The sequence below is a fragment of the Mustela nigripes genome, chromosome 6 (genome assembly GCF_022355385.1).
Source record: "Mustela nigripes isolate SB6536 chromosome 6, MUSNIG.SB6536, whole genome shotgun sequence".
In the NCBI taxonomy this organism is placed as follows: Eukaryota; Metazoa; Chordata; class Mammalia; order Carnivora; family Mustelidae; genus Mustela; species Mustela nigripes.
In genome coordinates, this window is record NC_081562.1 from 94,796,482 (window position 1) to 94,818,471 (window position 21,990).

Below are 21,990 nucleotides of genomic sequence, written 5' to 3' on the forward strand. Positions count from 1 at the left end.
CTAGAATAGTGCCAAGCACATAATATGTACATAATATAGTTATTGATTAATTAAATGTTGTCTTAGTTACTTAAGTACTAATATTATATACTATAATATGTATTATATACTATAATATATAGTATATATATATAGCAAGTATATATGCTTCTATATATATAGTCTATGCTTCCATACATAATATTTTATAAAGTTTTATGTGTTATCATACTTCATATATTGGCATCGTACTGATTAATCCTTTGCCATATGCTTTATTGGAGCCGGCTCAAACATATAGCTTTAGCTCATTCATTTTAACTCTGTATATTCCATTCCATGAATATACATAATTTTTTTTTCTGCTTATCATTTTTTTCAAGTTTCTATTTAAAATCCAGTTAGTTAATATACAGTGTAATATTAGTTTTAGGTGTGGAATTTAGTGATTCATCACTTATATACAACACCAGTGCTCATCATGAGTGCCCTCCTTAATCCCCATCACCCATTTAACCCTTACCCCCACCCACCTCCAGTCTGGTAATCATCAGTTTGTTCTCTGCAGTTAAGAGTCTGTTTCCTGGTTTGCCTCTCTTCCCACCCCCCATGTTCATCTGTTTTGTTTCTGAAATTCCACATATGAGTGAAATCACTGTGGTATTTGTTTTATTCTGACTTATTTCACTTAATATAATACTCTCTATCACCATCTATGTTGTTGCAAATGGTGAGATTTCATTCTTTTTTATGGCTGAGTAATATTCCATTTTATATGTATACCACCTCTTCTTTATCCATTCACCAGTCATGGACACTTGGGCTGTTCCTATGGTTTGACTTTTGTTGATAATGCTGCTATAAACATTGGGTTACACGTGTCCCTTTGAATTAGTGTTTTTGTTTCCTTTGGGTAAAAACCTAGTAGTGCAATTGCTGCTTCATAGGATAGTTCTATTTTTAACTTTTTGAGGAACTTCCATCATCTTCCAGAGTGAGTGCACTAATTTGCATTCCCACCAACAGTGGAAAAGTGCCCTTTCCCCACATCTTTGCCAAAATCTGTCCTATCCTGTCCTGTTAATTTTAGCCATTCTGACAGGTGTGAGGTGATTTTATCTCATTACAGTGTTGATTTGTATCTCCCTGTTGATGAGTGATGTTGAGCAACTTTTCATGTGTCTGTTAGTCACCTGTGTCTTCTTTGGGACAATATGTATTTAGGTCTTCTGCCCATTTTTAAACTGGATTACTTATTTTGGGGATGTTCAGTATTAGTTCTTTATAGATTTTGAATATAAACCTTTATCAGATATGTTGTTTGCAAATATCTTTTCCCATTCAGTAGGTTGCCTTTTAGTTTTGTTGATTGCTTCCTTCGCTGTGCAGAAGTTTTCTATTTTGATGAAGTCCCAATAGTTTATTTTTGCTTTTGTTTCCCTTGCCTCCAGAGATGTGTCTAGTAGGAAGTTGCTATGGCCAATGTCAAAGAGGTTGCTGCCTATGTACTCCTCTAGGATTTTGGTGGTTTCTTGGTTCACAATTAAGTTTACATCCATTTTGAATTTATTTTTGTGTCTGGTGTAAGAAAGTGGTCCAGTTCCATTCTTCTGCATGTTGCTATCTAGTTTTCCCAACACCATTTGCTGAAGAGATTGTCTCCCTCCTCCCGCCCCATTGGATATTCTTTCCTGCTTTGTCAAAGATTAGTTGAGCATATATAACTATGGGTCTATTTCTGAGTTTTCTATTCTGTTCCATTGATCTTTATGTCTGTTTTTGTGCCAGTATCATACTGTCTTTGTTAGGAGAGCTTTGTAATATAACTTCAAGTTTGGAATTGTGATGCCTACAGGTTTGCATTTCATTTTCAGAATTATTTTGGCTAATTGGAGTCTTTTGTGGTTCTATATACATTTTAGGATTGTTTATCTGGTTCTATGAAAAATGCTCTTGGTATTTTGATAAGATTGCATTAAGTATAAGATTCCTTGGGTAGTATAGACATTTTAATATACTTTAGTTACCTATTCTCTTATTAATAGACATTTAAATTATTTCCAATTCTTAAAAACTCTTATTTTCATGTAGCTGTAAGCATTCTGTACTTATCTTCATGTGCCAAAACATGTGTACTTGGGCGGGAAATTGATGATTGTAAGATATGCACAGCTTCAACAAGCACTGCTCCACATTCTGTGCTTGTATGAAATCTATAGAAATCTAAGCCACGGACTAGCTTCATTTAATTTTTGCTCCAAAGTACTGCCTGTGCTCTGGCTCCAGTATTTAAAAAACAAAACAAAACAAAACAAAACTGTCCCAGGTGGTGAGCGGCAACAGTTTTATTTTTTCTTCCTTCATTCAGGAGGGATTGAGGGAATGAATGCAGGATAGGCCTAGACCAGCATCTGGTTTATATCAGTGGGTGATTCTCTCATCCCTGATCTTGCGTGGAACACTTGTTCTAGTCCTCTGCTCCATTAAACAGAACATGAACTTCTGCTTCAGTGACTTCTTCTAGCTCCAGATTCCAGGAGACTTATGTTTTACTACCATGTGTTTCTGGTCAGTGGAGATGCTTACCATTGTTGAGATTATTATTACTATTACCATTTAGGTTAGTTATTTACTTTGGTTTTCTCTTTTCAGATTTTATTTTTCATCATCATGTGCTTGCAACAGAGGGCTTGTATCCAAGTGAAAATTTACAGAAACACCTCTTTTTTTCTTTTTAAGATTTTAATTTTAATTCCAATTAGTTAACATATTGTGTAATACTAGTTTCTATAGTAGAACTCTGTGATTCATCACTTACATACGACACCTAGTGTTCATCACAGGTGCCCTCCTTAATCCCTATTACCTATTTAAGCCATGCCCCCAAAACACCTCACCTCCAGCAACCCTACAGAGATATCTTGATCTGTCTGCTGACTTTTGACTAAAGTTGGATAGCAAAAGGTAAAGACAGAAGTGGTTGGCAGTTCTGTATCACCTGTTGCAGTAAGATAGACCTGCTTTATATTCTAATTGTTGTGGTTTGCAAACATGAAATTATATAAAAATCAGAGCCTTGTTTGTATCCTTACCTAGAGGAAGGATGTGCCATCTCCATACCAATATAGTTCTACAAAAGTACTTTAGAATAGCCCAAGGACTTTAACTCAAATATGCATTTGGATCTAGTCAGCTATTTGAACAAAAGCTTTAATACTGCAGAACTCTGCACTCTAAAGCGTAAAAGAGATGCCTCTGACTTTTGTAGGCAGGAAGTTTCCATTTTGATCACCTCTATCATAAAATAACTTACAAGGCTCTTATAAAACTTAGAATTTTGAGCAGTATAATAAGCACGTCAGGATGAGTTTGCTACATAAAACTCCCACATATAATGAGGCTAACCTGTTGGATAGAATTTTTAGCATTTTATATCTGGATATAGAAGAAAATCTACCAAAAATGATGAATTAGGCTTGGCATAATTAATACTGAGCTCTTCTTTCTAACAGTAATTGGCAAACAGATTCAGTTGTTTCTTGAGACTTCTTCTGAAATATCCTGCTAAGACCATGTCATCAACGTAGACAGAATAAATACTGAAGATAAGAATCCCAGCATGTTGAACAAAATTAAACCTAATTCAGTAAAGGGATGCACTGTTATTTATAGACTGGACAAGTTACCAGTGAATGTAATTTTTTGGGGGGGTCTACTAGTAGTCCTTTGTATTTTTTAGCTCTAAAACATTTTATATTAATATTTAATTAATACTTTTTTCCTCTTTAGCATGGGTTAAATCATGGAAATAGTGAATAACTGTCTCATATACACCTGGGAAGACATTAGCAACAATGAAAAAAAAATAACATCCATTTCTTACCGTAACACTGAATTTAATATTGGAAACACTTTATAAAGATGCAACTGTGTTTTTCATTCTATTATTTCTTCCAAGTTACTTTAGTCTCTATTCGACTTTGCTGTGACATTTTCTGGGACATCACTGGTTAACCATCAGAAAGAGGAAGTCAGCTTTATCTTTTAGTTCTCTAAGTGTACTAGCATCTCCTTACCGAGAACCTGTGCAAAATATTCTTGATTTATATTTATAATTCTTTTATTTTTGAATAGGCTGCACACCCAGTGTGGGGCTTGAATGCTTGACCCTGAGATCAAGAGTCACATGCTGAGGCACTGGGTGGCTTAGTTGTTTAAGTGTTTGCCTTTGGCTCAGGTCATGATCCCAGGGTCCTGGGATGAGCCCTGCATCAGGCTCCCTGTTCAGCGGGGAATTTGCTTCTCTCTCTCCTGCTCCCCCTCTCCTGCTTGTGCTCTCTCTCTGTCAAATAAATAAATAAAATCTTAAATTAAAAAAAAAAAAGTCACATGTTCTACTGACTAAGCTAGCCAGGCACCCCCCAATTTTTTTTTTTTTTGATTGTTCTCTGCTTTTCACCTGACTATTCATTTATCAGTAAAGACTAAAGCAAAATATATTTATAATCTCCTCAGGCTGGTATGATTGTACTTCCTAATATAATGGTTATTAGCATAGACTGTTTTTTTCTCAACTGGGGTTTGATGAGAAAAGTATAGCTTAATGCCGTAAGTCTTAGAATGGATTGAATTAACTCACCTCCTTTGTATGGAGATGCATAATGTTTATGTAACATACTTGGGACAATTGAGGAGATTAATCACTCAAGTCATTTCTGTATTTGCTGGTTCAAATCATTGTAGTTGCAAACAGCTATCACAGAGTATTATAATTTTCTACATTTTCTTGTTACTATCTCCCATACATTCATACACATACTGTGTGAATGAATGCGTGAGCTCTGTCTTGCTCCACTGTTGTGCCCCTAATTTTAATCTGTTGAATTCTTTCTATGTCGAAGTTGTTTGAATAAATGTTTATGAATTAAATGCTAGACTAAAGGAAGCTTCTTTTGGCAGAACTCTGATGGTAGAACTGTTTAAGGTGACTGTTGATGAACATCACAATGTTCAAGGAAGAGTAGGTGGGCATAAGTCACATATGAAATAGTGTTGTGTTTGAAAGGCCCAAAGAGGTGGGGAGAATGGTGCTAATCTGTGATTATAATTGTCTCAGAAAGTGGTAAGACTGATCTTCAGCTTTCAGGTTATTTTACTTATAGCTGAGATAGTGTAGATCAGCAAGAATGAAGATGGCACAAGGCCATGTGTTCCTTCAGAGCAACATGCCAGCTTGCGTCCCTTTATAGGGTAGTGATGACAAGGTTCCCAAGAAAGGAGGGAAACGAGAAAGGAGGGTCTCAAATGTACAAATGGTTTTTAAGTATCTGCTTGTTTCTTATTTGCTGTTGTTCCATTGGCCAGTGTTACATACCACATGTTTTTGTGCCTACCTCTCCAAGTCCATTTTTTTTGAAGTCCTAATCCCCAGTGTAATGATATTTGGTGATGGGGCCTTTGGGAGGAAACTAGGTTATGAGGGTGGGGGGACAAGGTCTGATGGAATGGTTGCCCTTGTGCAAAGAAACACCAGAAAGCTTGGTATCTTTCTGTCTGTACATATGCATCAAGAAAAAGCTATGTGAACACACAGAAGTGGCTTTCTGCAAGCCAGGGAAAAGGTTTTCACCAGAATTGGAGCAAGCCGACACCCTGATCTTGGACTTCCAGTGTCCAGAAGTGTGAAAAAATTACTTTCTGCTGTTTAAGTCACCCAGTCTATGGTATTTTGTTAGGACAGTGCACACAGACTATTAACGCGCAGTCAGTCACATGGCCAAGCTCAGAGTAGGTGTTCAAGGGAACGAATTAGAGAGGTGGCTACAGGGAGGGGAATAACTTCTAGCCAGTTTTGCATTATTACCATTTTTGTGCTCGCTTCGGCAGCACATATACTAAAATTGGAACGATACAGAGAAGATTAGCATGGCCCCTGCGCAAGGATGACACGCATTATTACCATTTTTATGTCATGGTCTTTAAATAAATATGATGCATGATATAATAAAATTTATGTACGTATCATGAATTAATGAATTATGCTTCTTTGGATATAAAACACTTTTTAAAAAACTCCAAAAGCTAACCCTGTAGAAGAAATGACCTGGAGTCAGATATCCTGATATCATGCAGGTTTTCTGTGTCATGCACTTACTTATGAAGTGTACTTCAGGACTATGATGTGTTTTATTAGTTTTGAAGGCTGTCTCATACTTTCTGATGGAGATATACATGAGACCAAATGACAGTGCAGGCTACGTATTCATTAAATCCACCTTCACATAATCTGTTCGAAATTTAAAATTTCTATTATTTCATTGCCAATTGACCTTGAGGCAAATTGTCAAGAAATTTATGAGGGGAACAGCATGAATATGTGTTCTCAAGTGTCTCTTGGGTAAAATATGACTCATGGCTTTCTTGCTTCTGAAATGATTAAGCCTCAAACCTGAAGCTGACAGCCAAGTCATTGTACAGATTGATGTTCTCAATGACTAACATTTGACAGAGTTTGCTTCTGATTTATTATGCTTCTAGGTAAAAAACAATTTACCTCATTTTTTAGTATTTTGACTATGTGCTTTGACTAATTGGATGAAAAATTCAATTTCTTTTATATTGAGGACATGTGCATTTTGAATAAACTAATCATTTTAAATTAAAACTTTATTTTTAAAAAACATATAGTTGCAGTATCTTTTTAAGTATACTGATGTGGCCCTGCACTTTTCCTTTTTGATGTCAAGTAGCTCCTGATTTTTTTTTTTAACTTTTACTTACCAGTAAATCTCATACTTACATAAAAATCCATTTACTAATTATTGGATTTTTGTTACAGTTATCTAGTTGAGCACAACAAATGTACTTGAAAAACAATCATGCACAATTAGGTACAGCCCTCATCATTGGAGCTTATAATTTCTGGAAAACGGAAAACTAAGAAATTACCTTTCTTAGGAGTACTTTCAACTATTATAATGTTATAAATTGATTTAAAAAAATTAAAGTATGTCACCTTGAAAAGAAAACAAAATGTAGGAAATGGAGGGAGAGAAAATAATATACAATTCTTTCCTATGGTATTTTCATCTACAGGAAGATAAAATAGCACTACTATTATTATGATTTTATTTATCATATAAACCTACTTGATTAATACAAAAGGTTTTAAGTAATATATACATAAATTAGAATGCATATTAATATAATGAATATCCAGAAACTTATCAGTCAACTGAAGAATTTACTAGAAACATCCCCTGAAATGACTTTACTCTTCTCCTGTTTCATGCCCAACCAGCTCCCAAAGGAAGTAACTATTATTCTAAATTGTTTCTTTCTTTCTTTCTTTCTTTTTTTTTTTTTAAGAAAGAGGAAGAGTAAGGGAAAGGGGAGAAGTATAGGGAGAGGGAGAATCTTAAGCAGGCTCCACACCCCGCACAGCCGGAGGTGGGACTCAGTCTCACGACTCTGAGATATGACCTGAGCCAAAATCAAGAGTTGGATGCTTTTTTTTTTTTTTAAGATTTTATTTATTTATTAGAGAGAGAGAGAGAACGTGAGAGGGGAGAAGGTAAGAGGGAGAAAGAGGCTCTCTGCTGAGCAGAGAACCTGATGCAGGGCTCGATCTCATGACCCCAAGATCATGACCTGAGCTGAAGGCAGATGCCCAACTACTCAGCCACCCAGGTGCCCCAATAGATGCTTAATTTTTTAATCCACTGAGCCACCCAGGCACCCCAGAAGTAGCTGTTATTCTAAACTTTGTATTGATCCACTGCTTTTGTGTGCTTCTCAGCTTTACTGAGATATAACATTGTATAAATAAAAGATGTACAATGTGATGATTTGATACCTTTATATATGGTAAAATGATTACCACAATAAGGGTTGTTTATACTACTATCACTTTATGTAGTTGCCATTTTTATTTTGTGGTGAGAGTATTTAGGATCTATTCTCTTAGTAACTCTGAAGTATATAATGAAGTTTTGTTAACTGTAGTCACTGTGTATACATTAGATCCCCAGAACTTTTTCATCTTATCCCTGGACGTTAGTATTCTTAACATCTCCCCAATTCCTTACTCCTCAACCCTTAGCAGCCACTATTCTATGTTTCTATATGAATTCAATGTTCTTAGGTTCCGCATATGAGAGATGATACAGTATTTCTTACTCTCTGATTTACTCCACTTTGCATAATGCCCTCGAAGTCCATTCATGTCATAAATGGCAGAATTTCCTTTTTTATGACTGAACAGTATTCCATTGTATTCCACACACACACACCCATTGTATATGTATATCTCACATTTTCTTTATCCATTCAACCAACCTAGGTTGTTTCCATGTCTTGGCTATTGTGGATAATTCTGCAGTGAACACAGCGGTGCAGGTATCTCCATGAGGCAGTGATTTTATTTCCTTTGCATATATACCCAGAATTGGTACTGCTGGATTTTATAATAATTCTATTTTTAATTTTTGAGGAATTTTTTTGCTATTTCCCATAGTTGCTTTACTAATTTGTATTCCTACCAACAGTGCATCAGGGTTACTTTTTCTCTACGTCTTTGCTAACACTTATCTCTTGTCTTGTTAGTAATAGGCCTCCTATATCTTTGCTATTATAAATAATGCTGTAGTAAACATAAGGGTGCATATATCTTTTGAATTAGTGTTTTTTGTTTGTTTGCTGTTTTGTTTGGGTAAATGTCCAGTAGTGGAATTACTGGATCATATGGTGATTCTGTATTTAATTTTTTGAGGAACTTCCATACTGTTTTCCAGAGTGGCTGCATCAGTGTACGGTCCCGCCAACAGTGCAAGGTTTCCTTTATTCACATCCGCTCAAAACTTGTTCGTTGTGTTTTTCATTTTAGCCATTCTGATATTTCCCCCAACATTTTGGAAGCATTTGGGAAGGATTGGCATTAATTCTTTTTAAATATTTGTTAGAATTAACCACTCTCTGAATTTGGTCCTGGACTTTTCTTTGTTGGGAGGTTTTTGATTACTGATTCAGTCACCCTACTTGTTATTAGTCTGTTTGTATTTTCTTGTTCCTCAAGATTCAGTCTTAGTAGGTTGTACTTTTCTAGAAATGTATCTGTTTCTTCTAGGTTATCCAATTTGTTGGCATATAGTTTTTCATACTGGTCTCTTATGATCCTTTGTATTTCCATGGCATCAATAGTAATGTCTCCTCTTTCATTTCTCATCTAATTTATTTGAATGTTCTTTTTCCTTTCTTAGTCTAGCCAAAAATTTGTCAATTTTGTTTATCTTTTCAAATAAGCTCTTAGTTTCATTGATCTTTTCTAATTTTTTTCTGGTCTCTAACTTATTCTGCTTTAATCTTTCTTATTTCTTTCCTTAAGCTAAGTTTGGGCTTATTTTGTTCCTCTAGTTCCTTGAGGTTCAAATTTAGTTTGTTTATTTGAGATCTTTCTTTTCTCTCAGTGTAAATGTTTATCACTATAAACTTCCCTCCTAGAATTAACTTTTGTTACTTCCTATAAGCTTTGCCATGTTATATTTCCATTTGCTTTTGTTTCAAGATAATTTTTTTAAAAGATTTTTTATTTATTCATTTGTCAGAGAGAGAGAGAGAGATCACTTAGGCAGAGAGGCAGGCAGAGAGAGGAGGAAGCAGGCTCCCTGCTGAGCAGAGAGCACAATGCAGGACTCGATCCCAGGACCCTGAGATCATGACGTAAGCCAAAGCAGAGACTTAACCCACTGAGCCACCCAGGCACCCCTCAAAATAATTTTTTATTTCTTCTTTGATTCATTGGTTACTCAGGAGTTATATTGTTTAATTTCCACATATTGGTGAACTTTCCAGTTTTTTTCAGTTATTGGTTTCTAGTTTAATTCAATTATGGTGGGAAAGATACTTGGTATGATTAAAGTCTTAAATTTACTAGTACATCTTTTATGATCTAATTCATGATCTACCCTAGAGAATGGTCTCTGTGCAATTGAGAAGAATGTGCATTCTCTTGCTGTTGGGTGGAGTGCTCTTTATATGCGATTTTGTCTATTTAGACTAAAGTATATTTCGAGTACAATGTTTCCTGATTGATTTCTGACAGGATGATCTATCGATTGTTGAAAGTTGAGTATTTAAATCAACTAATATTATCGTATTGTCTTCTTCTCTTCAGTTTTGTTAGAATTTGCTGACTACAGTTAGGTGCCCTTTAACCTCATTTCTCACTAACAGCATCATGATGTCATGCTGTCTCATTTCTGATACCTACCGACTGATGTATTTTCTTGTCATCTGTTAACACTCCCAATCCCATCCTGCCCCAGTCTGTCCCAGGAGTGGATCCCATTCATATTTCAAGACTCAGGTCATACCACATAAATGTTAAGATAGTTCCTTAACTTATTTCCATGTAGTCTCCTTTTTCCTCATCTTTCTCCATAGAAATGTGAATTTACCCATTTAATGATGTTTATCATACTGGGTTGTAATCATCTACTTCATAATTTATCTCCTAGACTGAGTTATTTCATAGGTCAGAGACAATATTTTGTGTCAGTTATCTTTATATCTTTAATGTCTGGAATAAAATGAGGTACCCGTAACGTTAAATGAGTGCATGGATGAGTGAACACTGGAAATAAGTAGATATGAAAACACAGTGTTCTATCTTGATTTTATCATAAGGGCAGAATTAGAATGAAGGAAAAAGAACTCAAGATAGAAATTATTCTACTTTAATTATCATCTCAGAGAGATGATATATAATTGAAGACCAGCACAATTAACACTCTGTAAGCTGTAGAACTTAGCCATGTTTATCATATTTACTATCCCCATGTGTTTCTCCATAGGGATGATTCATAATCACCCAAAAAAGAAAGAGGTTTTCTGTCTAACCTTAGGACCATCAAGAAAAGAAAGGTTTAGGCAGACTATCTCACTTTGCAGTCAGACTGTAAGAGAAGAACTCTTAGAGAGGTGAGGCAACAGACAAGAAGGTAAGAGAACAAACAGGCTGAGTCCTGGGACAGATAGCCAGAATGAAGCAGGGGTAAGTGAATTGATTTTTAGAACTTCTAAGAGCCCTGGGGCTGAGTGTCACAGGAAATAAGGGGCATTTTCTGATACAGTGTTTTCCAAATAATGATTAACCAGATTTGAAAAACATTTTTGAACTTCATAGGGATTTTATCTAGTCCTCTGTCTCTTAGACTGAGGATGAATTATCTTGATGGTTAGTATGTTTTGAATTGAAAAGTCAGGAAGAAGGTTCTTCAGCTTTTACTTTTCAGAAGTGAAACAAAAATTCCTCCACATTTTCCCTTCCCTGGATACTTTATTTGCAAACTCTTTTTTTTGGTTTACCCCATCCCTGGTAATTTCTATCATAAAACCCTGTTTATTTTCTTTATATAAGGTATCAAATTATCTTGTTTATATTTATAACTCTTTTTTTTGCACCTCTCCTCTGCTGAAATACACACCCATGGGTGGGAATTCATTTTGTTCAGCACTGTAGCCACTGCACTTGGCACTTAGGCTTTCAATGATAATTATTGAATATTAACTGAATATGGAATCAGTTTGATATTAATAGCCCCAGTTGTTCTGCCTCTTCACCCTTTTTGCTTTTTCGCAAGGGCCTTGAATTCTCTGAAAAGTCTTCCACCAAATATTTGTGGGAATCACATGACATTAGAATGAGATCAAGTGAGGTTTACCATTCTTTGTTAATGTCCTCAGTGGAAACCACAGCAACAACAAAAAAAAACATTGCCTATGGAAAAGACCTTATCTTCCGATGCTCCAGAAATAGTTCATCACCTAGGGCCTGAAGCTGGGATGCAACCAGTAATGGCAAAAATGCCCCCCCCCATACAAATCTATACCAAACTTTATCTTCTGAATCTTAAAACATCAGTGTATACAGAGCTTCAGAGTCTTGGGAAAATAGTTCTTATGAACTCTCTGTCCATTAGAATCTGCAAAGTGGACAGCATGGGTACTATGCCATCCATCTTGTTTACTGTTTTATTTTACTCTGTTGTGGGCTTCCATGAACTTTTCTCTCAGCCCTTAGCCACATAGTGAGAGTAAACAGCAACAAAGATGAAACAAAATGGTCAATTTGTGCAAATGGATTCCTAGGATCATCTTCAGTTCCCTAGCTCCCTGAGAATAATTTGGAACCTCCATTTTACCGTATCAAAACAATCCTCTGTATAGGCATACGGTTCTCCTTTGAATCTAGAAGCCTCCATTGCTCATTACAAACATTTTCTTAAACTGCTTCAAAAATTGTAGAAAAGGGCGCCTGGGTGGCTCAGTTGGTTAAGCGACTGCCTTCGGCTCAGGTCATGATCCGGGAGTCCTGGGATCCAGTCGCACATCAGGCTCCCTGCTCAGTGGGAAGTCTGCTTCTCCTGCTGACCTCAAACCTCTCATGCTCTCTCACTCTGTCTCTCTCTCTCTCAAATAAATAAATAAAATCTTTTTAAAAAATTGTAGAAAAATTGTGGCTAATATTTTTCCTAACCAAGTTATCTGCTGTAATAATCTCCCTGTTTATCAGGAGATGCATACTAACTAGAGAGAGGTGTAAGCATGGTGGGGAATGAAAAGGATGAAGGGTGGTTCTCATTTTGCAGCCCCCTTTTAAGGTCAAGTATTATGGAAAATAATACTTTCAAATAGTGATTCAACCTATAGTATTTCTTATATTTGGATGGGGATCTCTGTTACTGGTTCCTTTGAGAGAGTCAGCTCTAGGCATAGATGACAGTGACATTCATGTCATTTTTTCGAAGGTCTCTAAGGGACATGGTGTAGTCACTTTGAACTCCCTTCAGGAAAGGGCTAGATTCAAAGGTATATTTATTTCCATCACTTAGAGGGGCCAGCTGAGAGCCAAGTAGGCCTAGACCTCATGAATCCCTTGATGCAGCTTTATTCCCCAAGGTCCTTGGTAATGAATTTTACATGTTTGACCTCAAAGGAACTGGATGAAACTAGAAATTCTAAGTAGTTTGACTGGAATTTGGCTGGTTTTTAAAAAGTTTTCCGTGAGGGGCACCTGGGTGGCTCAGTGGGCTGGGCCTCTTCCTTCGGGTCAGGTCGTGATCTTGGGATCCTAGGATCGAGCCCCGTGTTGGGCTCTCTGCTCAGCGGGGAGCCTGCTTTGCTTCCTCCCCATGCCCCTCCATCTCTGCCTACTTGTGGTCTCTGTCTGCCAAATTGAAAAAAAAAAAAAAAAAAAAAAAAACTAAAAAAAAACAAACGTTTTCTGTGAGACCATTTAGTGCTGTGTGAATCCTGTACTCCATTTACTGAAATAAGTTTATCTGTTTAAACTAAATCCATTGAGTAAGTTTTGTCATTATCTGCAATGATTCTGACCCCAATGGCTATTTTAGGATTGTATGGGTAACAAACTCCATGTTAGGATTATTATTTTATTTCTAAGTGCTGGTTTATATAACTGAATGTACATAAATTTCCTCATTCTAAAGTGCTAAAAGAAGTGAAGTACTATTTTAAAAAATCGTATCAAGTTTTATATATCCTGGAATGAAGTTATTTACTCAGTCTGAGGTTACTGTGGTAAGTACTATAGAGAATATAAATATGATTTATTCATGGTTCATGGTCTCAAGACGCAGTACAGGATGGAAGATAGACATGAATAATTTCAAAAATAAAATATGGTTTGGTATAATCAAATAGCTTTGAAAGTTTAGAGAAGGTAGATTTTCCTTTCTCATAAAATTATTAGCCAGACTTTCATGATTTTATATTAAAAGGCATTGTTTATTTGTATGGAAGAATGGGTATCATTTCTTCATGCGACCATGTAGGAGGGTTGGGTAAATGAAGGTATGGTAGATTTCTTGGGGGAAAAGTAAACACTCCCTGCACAAAATCAAGTCTGGAGTTTTTTGCCCTATTACAAAAATGTATTGAAATGTATATTAATATAGTGAATAGGGATGCCTGGGTGGCTCAGTGGGTTAATCCGCTGCCTTTGGCTCAGGTCATGATCCGTGGGTCCTGGGATCGAGTCCCGCATCGGGCTCCTTGCTCAGTGGGGAGCCTGCCTCTCTCTCTGCCTCTGCCTGCCTCTCTGCCTGCTTGTGTGCTCTCTCTCTCTCTCTTTCTGACAAATAAATAACTAAATAAAATCTTAAAAAAAATAATATAGTGAATACTTTGAGAAATTGTGAAATAAGTACAGCATTTAGCAGAGAATTCTTCAACTCTACCTGATTACTTATATCCATGTAATGTCTGTAAACATCCTTTGGGACGGGTGTTTCCTGATTGAGTATTATGCAATTTAAAACAGGGAATATGGTAAAAATGAACAAAAAAGATTTAGTATAGTCAAATTTTGCAATGCCTTGAATTCAAGACTCTGCAGTGCCATTGAAGTTTTTGGGTGCTGGAGTAACCCAATCTGAGGATACTGTTGGGAGATTAATCCTGCTAAGTGCATCAAAGGGAGGCTGGATATGTGGAGAGGTATGGGAGGCAAGCATGGGATACTGAAGATGAGACAGTTCCTTAGGGGACAGTGTGAGATGAATGGGGTGTGAGCCGTGGTGAGCAAAAGAGAAATGGAAAGAAAGATGCATTCAAGAAAATTATTAAAGAAAATTATGCATGCAGAAGAAAGGATTTAGGGTTTTTCAGCCTAGGAACTGTTAATACAGTTAACAGACAGGGGAATTTAACATTTCAGTGGGGTATCCTTTTGAAATGTGTAGGAAATAGTAAGAAATAAAGAATTACAACTTAGAAAAAACATTGCTACAAAAGATAGAGAATTGGAACACACCACGTATAAAAGCAGTAAGTGAATTTACAGAGGCAGACAGTATTATGGAGAGTAGGTAAAGGGAAGAGAGAATCAACAATATAGACTTTATGAAAATCCACATACATTGGACATAAAGAGAAAAACTAGGCATAGAAAGAGGTATAGTGAGATAGTGAGATAGAAGCCAAAGTCAAGTACAGAATACAATTAAGTATTGTTAAATACCATAGAAAATTCTAATGAGGTGAGCCACAATGGTTTTGGAGATTAGGAAGTCATAGCTCATTTTCAAGAAAAAATTTATTCAGTGGAGCTTGCAAGTGAAAATTTCCAAGCAAAGAATTATGAGTAGGTGGTGAGAAAGTAGATGTTATAAGGAAAGATGGTCCTTGAATGAAGTTTTGAAGTGAAGATGAGAAAAATATAATGATGGCACAGGAAAAAAAAACAAAAACAAACAGTAACTAGAGAAGGTCATGCTTTCCTATTTTTTTTTTTAAGATTTTATTTATTTACTTGAAAGAGAGAATGAGAGCAAGAGAGCAAGCCCAAGCAGGCAGATTGGGGGTGTGGGACGACCAAGGGAGGGATAGAGGAAGACTCCCCGCTGAGCAGGGAGCCCAGTGCTGGCTCATTCCAGGACCCTGGAATCATAACCTGAACCTAAGGCAAACGCTTAACAGACTGAGCCACGCAGGTGCCCCTCTTTTCCGTTCATTTTAGGCTTGAGGAGATAAACACATTTTGTATGCCAAAGGAAAGACCAGGAAACACCAAAACATTAAAAATTTAAAACAAAGTGTGGAAATTATTGGGGCCAAATCCCTTAGAAAGGCAAGAGAGACTTCATTAACAATGATATGTAAGTGAATTAGCACAAGAGAAAAGGATATCTTTTTGTCTAGAACAGAACAGGAAGGAAGATTTGTTTGCAGTGGGGGAAAAGCTAGGAATCCCCTTCCTGCTGTTCCCAGGTTTGCGAAGTTCTAGTGAGAAAGGGTTGCAGTTCCAAGTTCCTACCCCAGCTGCTTGTCTTGCTGTCAGTCAGACTGGCATGTGTGGGACTGGCAAACAAAAAGTCAGAGGAAGCTTAACATTCGATGGGAAAGCGGAAGAAATGTAAAGGAATCCTCGCGGCAAGGAAGTGAGAGCTCTTCCCTGGCCTGGGCAAAGTCAGAACAAATAGAGTGAATTACCTGGACTAGAATGGGACCCAGTGAGGCAGAAGATTCTATGCTCTGAGAGGATGGGTAGATGCCAGGATCTGTGAGAGAAGGACAAGATGGAAATAAAATTAAACCCATAAAATGATTAAAAGGTAGAGAAAGTAAATTAGGACTACATTGTTTGGAATTATCAGTATCTTCCCTGGTCAAGTGGCAGCCAAACCGGAGAGAGGGAAGCCTCCTGGCCTATAGGAGAAAGGTAAGGGGGGAAAAATGGATACAATGTGCAAAGATGAAAAGGTTCTAATAATTTTGTTACTTCTAACATGGTGTGGTGCAAGTATGTCATCTGTTCTCAGAGGACTGCATTTGCTTGTTTCTGTATTTTTGTGGGATTCAGTCTTGACTAGTACTGAAAGGAAAGGAGAAAGGGAATGAGCTGATTTTCTTTTCTCTGCATTTGGGACAATGTCTCTTTCTGTGACCTTCTAGAAGTGACAAGCAGGATCGAACCAATTGATTTATTTTCAGTGGTTCCTGTAGCTCTAATCTAGGTTATATTTAACTTTGGGTTCATTTTTGTTCCCATCAGCGCCAACTTCATTATCAGTGTTCAGCGCATATCACATAACAATAACATCGGGTTCTAACTAGGAGGGCTTGAAATTGTAAATTCTGGGGAGCTTCACAGTGAGGCTTCCTTAGAGAAGATCTTCATAGTGAATCTTGAGAATGTCATAAAACGGGATGAAAGTAATCACTTTCAGTTCTGCCTCCTATTTCAGCTAGGTTTTATTGATCTTTTGTAAGAAATGACTGCAGTTAGACACCAGTCTAAACACAGCCGGAAATGGCGGGAGGGCAGAAACCCTAGGCAAGTGACTATAAGCAAAGCAAGGATTGGAACACATCATATCTAGTAGGATAGAGAAAGGGCAGCAGTATGAACACTGCCAGCGGTCTGTGATTGCAGAGTAACATGAAGATGGAGGGAAGTGTACGGTTCTTAACTCCATGAGAGCCTTGTCCTAGAGTGAAATCACTGCTGCAATAGTCTCAAAAATAGATGCTCGACATCATTGAATTTCAGTTTTATTGTCTGCAAAATGGAGACAATAGCTACTAAATATGATAGAAAAAATACAGGTCAGAATGTCAGGTGTCTTAATCAGTGATGTTTACTTTAAAGAGGCAACAAGAAATGTTATTTATATGGGTAATTGGTAATCAGCAAATGTAATTTATATCGAAATTGATGCATGGAGACCATCTCTGGGTATTTTCTTTACAACGTAGAGAAAAGTCTCATAATTTCATTTAGGTAAAAACAAAACAATATAAAACCGACAAAAGGAAACAAAAATGGAGGTAAGATCTTTAAAAATATAGCTTCAATTTCACTGTATTATTTACAATGATCATATTTGAATTGGTTGTAGATGAATTAACCTATTTTTCAAAGCAGACATAAATCCCCAAATTAGGGCAAATTATTAAATATATAAAATTAAGTTATTTTATATATTAACATATTATAATAAGTGTTATTCCAAATTAGTATAATTTAAAAAATACATATTTTTCCCCTACCAACCTCATGCTAAGACTATGGCGCATATATATTTTTTTTTAAGATTTTTTTTTTTTTTTTGACGAGGGGAGGAAAAAGAATTTATTTTACATAACTGAATGAAAAATAATTCAAGAAATAGTAAATAAAATTTAATATGGTCTCATGCGCCCCGAAGGTGGTGGTGCCCGATTTGGAGGTGTGATTGCTATGTCCAGATAGTCTCCTATTTGGAACTTCTGCGACTGCAGGGTCATCGAGTCATCAGTCCCCTTCCTCCCAGACATGGTGCTGCCAATCTCCTTTACTCGATAGCCAGGCCTTTTAGGATCTGTAAAAACAATTGCAAAATTGAAGTGTGTGCCCTTCTTTCTAGCTTCTGGGTAGACTTCTTTTACTAAACTAGTCAGTTCTTTCAAAGTTGCATCCATCCAGGTGTAGATCTGCAGCTCGCTGTACCGTACATTTCCGCGGGAAAACTCGTCCATTCGGTGGTGGCGGCCGTTATTGGTGGTGAAAACACGCAGCAGCGGCGGGCACGTTTTCTCCCGATCGATCGGTTTCTCCGGCTCCTTCTTAATTTCCTCCTGGGTAACGCGCGACTCCACCGCCATCTTCCTCCTACGGCCCGCGAGACCTTTTTTTAAGATTTTATTTATATATTTGACAGAGAGAGAGAGAGATCACAAGTAGGCAGAGAGGCGGCAGAGAGAGGGAAGAAGGCTCCCCACTGAGTAGAGAGCCCGATGCAGGGCTTGATCCCAGGACCTGAGACCATGACCTGAGCCGAAGGCAGAGGCTTTAACTGACTGAGCCACCCAGGTGCCCCTATTTATTTGTTTTTTAAAATAGGCTCCATGCTCAATGCAGGGCTTGGACTCATGACCTTAAGATCAAAACCTGAGCTGAGATCAAGAGTCGGATGCTTAACTGACTGAGCCACTCAGGCATCCTATATGTATTTTTTTCTTAATGCATCTCTTTTGTCACATGTTTTGAATTTTGCTATCATATTAGTTTATATCATTCTTTTTTCACTGACTATTATATAATAAATATTTCCAATGTTACTACATAATTTTCATAATTATCATTTAATAAATGTATAACAGTCTATCAAGTGAATAACAGAAATATAGTCAACCACTTCCCACTTCCCAAGTTTGTGCATTAGGTTGTCTTTAGTTTCCCCATACTATAAACATGATTACTCAAGGAAGAGAGGAGGCAGGACTTTTAGAATCGTGAAACTATGCTGACAAGGCATCAGGTGACAAAGAGATATGTTATAAATGGAAATAAATATATTCAGGATTCAAAAAAGAGCAGTGCTTCAGCCACCTAGTGGGCAGGGCACTCAGTAGACCAGGAGAGTTTATCTTGGTGAAATGAAAGACCATATTACTTCATGCCTCTGGCCAGGTTGACTCACCTTGCTATGGCACTATTTCTTAATCCTGCCCCCAATGGTATTGTATTTTAAAGAAACCTCTAGAAGATTCTAGCATATTTCTGAATCTCTTAATTGGTAGCATGAGATCTTATGGACTTTTTCTTGATTTTTGAAACGGCCTTTTTAATAGAAAAGTGAGAAAGGGGTATTCTCTGGCCCTGTAATCTTCCTAGAAAAATCCAGGAATTTTTTTTTTTTTTTAACACCGCTTCCCCAGTGCCAGTTTATTACCTTCTTTTCAAATCAAGGAAAGAAACAAACACCAGAAAATCTTTGAATGAAAAATGGAAGACCCAAAATCTGTTAGAGATAATTCTGCTTTTTTCCAGGTTGAACCAGAGAATGTCACTGAATATGAAAGGTGAGAAAGATAATCTGAATGGCTTTCCAGCTATGTTCCAACTGTGCTCCAATTCTAAACATTTTAAGAGAAACTTTAGGGACCATTTCAGGGAAGGAGTCAGGAAATGATAATAGATAGAGGTCTAGGATCTTTATGACTCCCCCACCCAGGCCATCCCTCATTACCCAGAGTAACAGGTTTGGGTACTAGGAGTCTGAGTAAGACTTTGTTCCTAGGAAGGATTCTGTGGCTTTGAAAACTGTAGATGGAAAGAAGAGACACACAAATCAATTGCCATCCTCCCTAAGGATGGAGCCGTACACATTTTATGGCTCTGGGAGAGAAGAGAAGACTATAAACATGCTAATAGGTAAAATACTCAAGTAAGCTGTTCTCTAGACATGAAAACATATTTAAAAGTTTGGGGCAACTCCTCTTATCCAAACAAACTAGGTTGTATACTTTTAAGGCTATTAGATAATAATTCTAATAATTACTAGGGCTTTATTGAATGCTTAATTGATCACTAAGTTTGTGTGATAATCACTGTTAAAATTCTCATTTTACAGTAGTGAAAACTAAGATTAAATGTCACATCTCAAATATGGTGGGATAGAGGTTAGAATTCAGGGAGTTTTGACACAAGGGTGTGTATGTCCCCCACCCACCCCCGTACTGCAGGGCTGTATGCTAATTCTGAAGTGGTAACAATTCTTATTTCCAAGATACTCATTTCTCTTTCACTTTCGTTCCTTTGAAGATGTTTATCGAACACCTCCCAGGTTCTGATAATAGAGTTAAATAAAATCAATTCTGTCCTCTAGAATAGGGGAGAGTGCCAAGGAGGTGTGATTGATATATATATATATATATATATATATATATATATATATATATTATATATATTATGTGATATATGTGTTATGGTAAACGTATGCACAGGGAGTTAGGATTGGGGTTACAGCCAGATTTCACCGGTAAGGGAGCTGAGGTATCTCGGTATCTTAAATTATAGAGAGGAGTGAGCCAGAAGGAGAAAGATAGTGGTGAAGAACACTTCCAGGGGAAGAAATAGCAGGCGTGATACGCAGTGGTGAAGCATCATGATGGCTCAAGAGCTACAGATAGTTTACTACAACCATTACAGCCAGTTCTTGTGGGTGTGTTAGAGAAAGAGCCTAACCAGCAATTTTCAAATACTGCAGCGCATCAGAATCACCTGGGGGATTTGCTGAATGGAGTTTGCTGAGGCTCACTTGAAGGGTTTTCCTCCAGCAGATCTGAGTTGGTAACCTAGAATTTAGGTGTCTACCAAGTTACTGTGTAATGCTTATGCTCCTCAGCTAGGACCACACCGTGAAAACTACTACGTAAGGTCTAGAAACAGGGGCTGATTTCTTTTTACTGTAGTGTGATTAAAATTTAGCTAACAGGAAAAAAAGCATTTGGGAAAAAAAAAGATGTGAAAATTCTATATGTAATATGAATAGCCAAACTAATACATAGGGGAATATATATTTGCATTCTGAAGTTTTGAGTTGGGCATTTGTCTAAAGATTAATAGAAAACTTAGATATACTTATTATTGAACATTTAGACATTTCAAAAACACATGAATTACATGCCATCTCTTTCCAAAGGTACCAGCTGTTAATAGCTTTTCACATGTACGTAGAAGACTGGTTTGTGGGTGTGTGGCTTCATGCTCTGCCTCCAGTTTCATATCAGTGCCTCCTCTCTGTGTCTTCTCTTCTGTGTGTCTGTCTTTAAACCCCCTCTGCCTCTCCCTTATAAATATACCTGTGATTGCCTTTCAGGACCGCCTGGATAGTTTAGGATCCGCTCCTCTTTCAAGATCTTTAACTCAGCCACCTCTTTTGCCATGAGCCTTGGTCTGTTGGGGCTGCTATAACAAAATACCATAGGCAGAGTGGCTTTCTGGAGGCTGGGAGGTCCAAGGTGAAGGTGGCAGCAAGTTCTGTGTCTGGTGGGAACCAGCATCCTGGTTCATGGATGGTTGTCTTCTTGTGCCCTCACATGGCAGAAGGGATGAGGGAAATTTCATGGGCCTCTTTTGTAAGAACATTGATCTCACTCTTGAGGGCTCCCCTCATGACCTACTTACTTCTCACAGGCCCCACCTCCAAATATCATGTTGGGGATTAGGTTAGATGAATTTTAGGAGGATACAGCATCAACTCAGAAGTCTAAGGCCCAAAGTCTCATCTAAATCTCAAAATCAGATATGGTTGTGACTCAGGGTATGATTCATCCCAAGGCAAATTCTTCTCTAGCTATGAACCTGTGAAATCTTCCAAAATGTATCGGTGAGACAGGCGTGGGATAGATATTCCCATTCCAAAAAGGAAGAATAGGAAAGAAGGAAGGGGTTCCAAGTAAGTCTAATACCCAATATTAAATCTTCAGAGCAAAGAACATTAAATTTTAAAGATCAAGAATAATCTTAGGGCGCCTGGGTGGCTCAGTGGGTTAAAGCCTCTGCCTTTGGCTCAGGTCATGATCTCAGGGTCCTGGGATCAAGCCCTGCGTCGGGCTCTCTGCTCTGTGGAGAGCCTGCTTCCTCCTCTCTCTGCCTGCCTCCCTGCCTGCTTGTGATCTCTCTCTCTCTGTGTCAAATAAACAATAAAAAAAAAAAAAAAAAAA

At 37.4% G+C, this 21,990-nt stretch overlaps 2 protein-coding genes and 1 pseudogene across 5 annotated transcripts in view; 2 read left to right on the top strand and 1 right to left on the bottom strand.

Annotated features, from left to right (window-relative positions):
• The window catches only part of SLC16A7 (solute carrier family 16 member 7), a 173,381-nt gene that overhangs the window by 65,731 nt on the left and 85,660 nt on the right, over nt 1-21,990 (top strand). The gene's annotated exons all lie outside the window — the stretch shown is intronic.
• LOC132020976 (U6 spliceosomal RNA) lies at nt 5,850-5,947 on the top strand (annotated as a pseudogene).
• LOC132020793 (histone deacetylase complex subunit SAP18-like) lies at nt 17,619-18,188 on the bottom strand. Its single transcript, XM_059404931.1, has one exon. It carries the CDS (start codon nt 18,142-18,144, stop codon nt 17,683-17,685), a length of 462 nt encoding a protein of 153 aa, XP_059260914.1. The 5' UTR covers nt 18,145-18,188; the 3' UTR covers nt 17,619-17,682.